Source organism: Sesamum indicum, linkage group LG9, assembly GCF_026168435.1.
Source record: "Sesamum indicum cultivar Baizhima isolate 11 linkage group LG9, ASM2616843v1, whole genome shotgun sequence".
Taxonomy (NCBI): Eukaryota; Viridiplantae; Streptophyta; class Magnoliopsida; order Lamiales; family Pedaliaceae; genus Sesamum; species Sesamum indicum.
Window position 1 is genome coordinate 15,843,162 of NC_142665.1, and position 6,690 is coordinate 15,849,851.

A 6,690-nucleotide genomic window follows, 5' to 3' on the forward strand; every position below is an offset into this window, starting at 1 on the left:
TACATCTAACTGACAATTGTTGATGTCCGACGAAATAGCAATTTTCGCCATGTAATTCAGAACTTTTTCACTTTTGAACCATTGATTACCAGATTGTCACTTTTAGTCCTATAACTTTAAAGATGCAGCAGTTTTGGTTCCATGACACATTTTCATTAGATATTCAACGGAAAAAGCCACGTGGCCATTGAAAGCTTTGGATAAAAAAGTGTTGCTTTCTGAAAGTTATCGGACTAAAAGTGATAATTATATAACATATGAGACCAAAAGTGTAAAGGCTCTAACGACCACGTGTTCCACTAAAATATATAATATAATCTATAAAGGACCAAACGTGCTACTTGTTTGAAGTTACGAGAACAAAAATATAATACCGCAACCAATTGGAGCCAAACCAAAGACACCCTAAGTTACCCTAAATAACGGGAGAAAGTTATCATTACCCTCAATGTTCTCTTGTAACTTTCCTGTTAATACAACGTGGACGATAAGAAGCTGATTTCTTAAGACAATCAATTAAACTTTCCTTTTTTCCTAGTTTGCTTACTAGAAGGTGATATCGTATTTTTCCCATCTACTCAATCTCACCGTTATATAAGTTCAAGTGAATCATCTTGATAGCCGGCTCATTAATCTCATTTCGCATCACAACTCTTTCAATCCGCATCATAGCTCTTTTATTTCGCATTATAGCTGTTTTACATCGCATCATAGCTCTTTTATATCGTATCATAACTCTTTTATATCGCATTATAGCTCTTTTCATATCACATCTTTTTATTATCACATCAATGCTCTTTTTATTTTATTTCTTTCTCATATCGCATCATAACTTTTTTCATCTCATTTCGCCTTACATACTTTTCAACAACATCAAGAGGTATTCACACTACAATTACATTCAATTTCCACCATTTCCTCATTTCCACATATCACCATCTTGTAAGCAACTAGTAACGTAAAATCATATATCAATATATTCTCATTTTCAGACACCCACAACACATCATACAACAAGCATAATATTTCAATGTATTTTCTCAATTCCACGTATACAATATCGTCAATCAAATTAAATCACCACTCATATATATATTCAGATAAATCAACGTCAGCATGAACCACAAATTTATATAGCAGTAATACCACAAATAAAGGGGACATATATAGATAATATTAATTATTTACTACCTCGCCATTACAATGCTTTTATCTACTAAATCGATAATTGTCAGTCTTTTCACCTTATCCCCGTATCCTATAATGAGTTATACCACATACAATTAATATATCAAGAATATCGTAATTTTTTTTATATAAAATATTAAATATTATTCGTTCACTTTTCAATAGTTTTCTAATATTTTATTTCTATCAAAATATAAATCTTCGTTCTAATTCTTCTTAATAACTAGACACTTTAGGCTTCATAAAAATATTTATAATTTATCAAGTAATTCGTAGGAATTCATTTAACCAAACCCCTTATATATTTATAACTATCATTTTTAATAACATTCCTAAATTAGGTTATCAATAAAAACTTTATTTTTTCTCTTTAATAGCATAATATTTCTTAAATATAATTTTTGGAATATTTCTATAAATTTTCTATCAATTTCTCGATATTATATAATTTAATTAAGGCAAAATATTACTTTTGGTCCCACTAGATAGGGCCCTTCTCACTTGCAGTCCCACGCTTTACGTGTTCAACACTTTTAGTTCCAAAATCCTATTTTTTTTTAACAGAAATAGTCTTGTTCCGTTAACAATTAGCGAAAACAGCATGTGAGTTGTCACGTGCCGTTAGTCAACTAGCAGCTGGCCAAAAAAATAAAAGACCAGGCTTGTGTTCAGTTTTTGGAGGGAAAAATAGGAGCTAAAAAAAATATTTTTTTGCTATTTATATATGCAAATAACCCACAAACACCACACAACATTTTCATCACTTAATTTTGAGAGCAGTAGGCCAAAAGATGTCACAAACATCTCAAAATACTTTAAATATTGAATGCTATTGTAATGGTGAATTATGTGTAAAAGGATGTTCTTATATATTACTAGAAGACCTTTCAGTAATGGTGAATTATGTGTAAAAGGACTAATGGATATGCCTTTTTTGCAAGTAATTATAGTTTATGTTGTGTTTAAATGTGTAAGCATAAATCCTGAAAGCAATAAAAATGAAAACTAAAATTGCACAAAAGCACTAAATTGCAAAACAAAAAAATATATATATATACTGAAATCCACTAATTTTGATATTAATGGAATGTGCTGTAAAGTGCAACTTTGCATGCTTAAAATCTGCCAAATACTACCACTTTACAAACCAAAAATGTGCCAAAACATCCCCCAAAAGTCTTACAATACCTTGCAATATTTTGTTCCTTAAAACAACATCGATGAATGCAAACAAATCTCACGGAACAATGTCAAGTGCACCTCCGACGATGATTCCTGCACCACTCCAAAAAAGACAAAAAAAAAATAAAATTAACAATATAAATTATATATATTATAGGAAAAGTTGACATTGATGATGATACAGGTTACAACCCAATGTTTCAGAGTAAGATACGTAGGTACACACTAACGTTCTAACCGACATCGAAGTAAACGGCGATGAGTTCTAAGATACGTAGGTACACACTAACGTTCTAACCGACATCGAAGTAAACGGCGACGATGAACTCACCTCGAGGCGATGAGGACGGTAGCTACCTGGAAGACATTCCCTTTAACGCGAGGTTTTGCACAAGTGGAGAAGATGATGGTTTGAAATGAAAAAAGTGAGAGCGAAGTAAAGGCAGTAGTTATCGGACTAAAATTAAAATTGGGCATACTTAGCGGACTAAAATAATACTTTTTCCTATATATATATATATATATTATTATTATTTTATTTATTTAATTAATTTTTTTTCAAAATACCCATTTACAATTCCTGTATTTTCTTAATTAATATAAGTTGCCCCCACATATTATTACGACCTCCAATTTAATTCATTCAAATTTTATTATCTTCCAATTATGGCCTATAATTTATTTACTAATCACTAAGTTTTATAAAGATTTGTCAATTAATCCTACAATTATGTATTATAATCTTTGGGGCATGCGAACTATATCCAATAGGGTTCGATTCCTCCTTTCGGACTTGCCGTTAAGCTGCGGCGTTCGAGGAAGAGTCCACTGAGAGAGAATTCCATTCTCTTTTACATAATCCATGAATTCACCACTTAAATATTCTCCACCTCGGTCCGACCAAAAGTCTATGATGAGTTTGATTCTCTACTTCTAGTCTGAATTCCTTAAACCTTCCAAAGGCCTCAGACTTATACCTCATAAGGTTAACATAACTGTACTGTGAGTGATCATCGCTAAAGGTTATGAAGTATGAGTAGGCTCCTTTAGCCGGAGTATTTAGTGGTCCACAGACGTCTGTATGGATTAAGTCCAATAGACCAATAACAAGCATACTTTGTCCAACAAAAGGTTTCTTGGTCATTTTTCCTTAGACAGGATTCGCAAGTTGATAGTTTGTCCAAGTCGTCTACCTCTAAACTTTTTTATTCTACCAACTTCCTTATCCTTTCTATGGAGATATGACCTAACCTTGCATGCCAAAATCTGTGTGTTTTCATGATTATCTAGCTTTCGTTTATGTTGGGCAGTCATAATCTAATTTGACTATTGGAGAATTTGAACACCATTAGTTAATGTACCAAGCAAATGAAGATTATAATCAGTCATCAAATAAAAACTATTTTTATTGATCTTAAATGCATAACCATCATTGTCTAAAATAGGAATGGAGATAATATTCTTGTTCATGCTCGGTACATAATAACAGTCATTTAATTCTATCCGAATATGATCACTGATAGCTAAGTTGAGAGATCCCACGACTTCCACAGCAACGACCTTGCTATCACCGAGCCTTAGGACCATCTCGTCCTTATGTAGCCTTCTGCTTCTTTCCAACACTTGCAAATCATTGCAGATATGAGCTCCACAACCAGTATCCAATACCCAGGAAGCATAATTAGTTATTATATTTATTTCAATCACAAACGTACCTGGGTTGGAGAGGAGTTGTGGACACTCCCTCTTCCAATGCCCATTTTCACAGCAGTGAATGCAAACATCATTTGCCCTCAATCGTTGTAAACCGCCATTATTCCCTTTCCCTTTGCCCTTTCCCACGGGAGCAACAGGGGCGCTTAGAGCACTAGTAGTGGCGATGCCCTTTTCTTTTCCCTTCTTCCTCTTCCAGCGTTCGGTCCTCTTGCCTTTCGCCTTGGAGGTCGTAGCCTCTCGTATCAACACTGCAAGCACGGACTTGTGGGTCGTTGCCTCGTTTTGGACCAGCATATTGATTAACTCATAAATAAACTTCTCAAGTCCATTCATGTTATAGTTAACGATAAATGAGTCACAGGAAGGAGGAAGTGACTAGAGGATCACATCAATGTACACGTCATTGTCAAGTCCTCACGAGGGATAGCATCTTGACCTCATGACTTTGCACAAAAGATCCTTCAGTCTTTTTTGTCCTAAAAATTGCTTTAGTAGGGACATATCTAATATGCCTATCAGGAATTGCATAAACTTCCTTCTCACGAAGCATTATCGAGCGAAAGTTTTCCAGCCTATCATATTGCTTTTGGATGTCATTGATCATCAAAGCTAATATGATGTTGGGGACCTTGAGGTTGTCCTCATGCCACTTCTCAAACGCCACACGTTCTTCTGGAGAGGACCCTTCCGATAAGGTCGTCGGGAGTTGCTTGTCCAAGACATAGCCTTGGTTCTCGAAATTTAGAACAATCCTTAAATTTTGCAGCGAGTCATTGTAGTTTGTGTATTTAAATTTATTAGTCCCCATTATCAAGGTTAAGGGGTTCTTAGACGTTATTCTACACGATAGAATTAAAACAAAAATCAACAGATGATATTAATGTTATTGACAAGTTGAAGACATGGTCTTTAGCCTTTAACTCCCCCTATTTATATGAAAGCCCACTATTCTCAAGTGGGATTTCGGGAAACCAATTGCTAGTGGGCTTGGGATCCACAAAAATAGTTTACCATGCGCCGCTTTTATGATTCACATAGAGAAAGCCTTGTGGGAAACAACCGATGTCATTCTAATTCCATGAGATTCCCAAGATATTTTGTCTCACCTCTTCACGTTCCCGAGAGATTGCAAATGAATTATATTACTCAGTGTTAGGCCCAATCCATCAATCAAATTACACATCATTCATCGCCCCCCACGACTCATGAGACAACAAAACATTGAACGTGTTCTTTGTTCACAGCAATAGTGTAGTTTTCCTCTATTCCAAGTGTGCTATGACTTGTGAGACCACAGTTGGGTAGTGATAGTTTCCTCACCACATTCTTGTAGATGGAAAGCTTGGACAGATCAAGACAATCTTGATCCAAGTCCATTTTGGGCCTCATATTTAACTTGCTCCGACCAAGTGAGAGTTAATATTTGAGTTATTTGACCGAGACCTCATCACATAATTATATTGCATGCATAACCTCAAATGCTAAATCAATAAAAAAATCACCGCATGCAACGCAATTAACTATACCCCTGTTGGATGATCAAGAGCCCAACCTATGCGACTCACTGAGCTCGCAGTGAGTCAGTAGTCATTGTAAGGTGGCCCTATGCTATTATAAAATAATTTACACATCAATATGTAGATGGGCTTTGTAATTTCTTCATGGGCATCATTCTCCTTGAACCTTCTTCTCCATAGGCTTGCTTTAAAATAAAACACCTCACCAAAATTTCTATACTACTCTCATTACAACTTAAAAAGAAATCTCGATCAAAAGTCGGGGGGAGTACATAAGGAGGAAAATAGCAAGTCTTATTAATCCAAGGCTAAATATGAGAGGCAGAGAAAAGAAATCATTTCAACCATAAATGTAAACACACAAGAGGTCGTGGGTTTCATGATCATCCATCCATACATTTCATAATACATATCCTATGTAATATTACCATCGATATTATCCAATATCATAACAGATAATTATATGAAGAAAACACAAACTTGAAATTTGTAATTGATAACTCTGCAATTATCACAATTTTATAGCGATTCAATTTTCCTTTTTAACCCAAAACATTCTTAATTATGTGATTTTATTGCATGTCCAGCCAAAAGGAAAGATATGAGACAAAGATGGCAAAAATCAAGCTAAAATCGGAATTGAAGGCATCAAAAAGGAAAAAGGAGATTACAAGGCAATTTCTGCAAGATTTACTATGCGTGCCCACGCTTAGTGGAGTGGTCAACTCGGGTGAAGAAGGAAAACGAGTGATTTTCGCAAGAGAAAAAGGAATGAAGTGCTTAGATTTGGAAAGGATTCCTTAAAACATATTATTTGTGATTTATTTATCTTTCTAGAGTTAATTATGTATTTATCCCCCTTATCCCCACGTCTAGATTCGTAGGAGACTTTTATTATAAATAGAGGGGGTCTCTTCATTTGAAGGTTGTTTGCTAATTGGTGGAATTCAATAGAATACTTTATTTGCTTATTTTACTCTCTCTTTTACTTTTAATTTATAATCGGAGTTAATGAAATTCCACTTTTTAGTGTGTTCTTCCATTAACATATCCGGCTAGATTCCTTATTTTCTGGTTAAGGTACGGT

General features: G+C 34.7%; 2 protein-coding genes across 2 annotated transcripts; both read right to left on the reverse strand.

Moving 5' to 3' along the window:
• Nucleotides 1–2,425: 2,425 nt before the first annotated feature.
• Nucleotides 2,426–4,419, reverse strand: LOC110013150 (uncharacterized). The gene is made up of 2 exons (XM_020698914.1): nucleotides 4,086–4,419; nucleotides 2,426–2,463 (listed from the first exon to the last, which is right to left on the reverse strand). Exons 1-2 carry the CDS (start codon nucleotides 4,417–4,419, stop codon nucleotides 2,426–2,428), a joined length of 372 nt encoding a protein of 123 aa, XP_020554573.1.
• Nucleotides 4,420–4,492: 73 nt separating this feature from the next.
• LOC148786927 (uncharacterized) lies at nucleotides 4,493–4,894 on the reverse strand. The gene has a single exon (XM_088885024.1). It carries the CDS (start codon nucleotides 4,892–4,894, stop codon nucleotides 4,493–4,495), a length of 402 nt encoding a protein of 133 aa, XP_088741150.1.
• Between the last annotated feature and the right edge of the window lie 1,796 nt (nucleotides 4,895–6,690).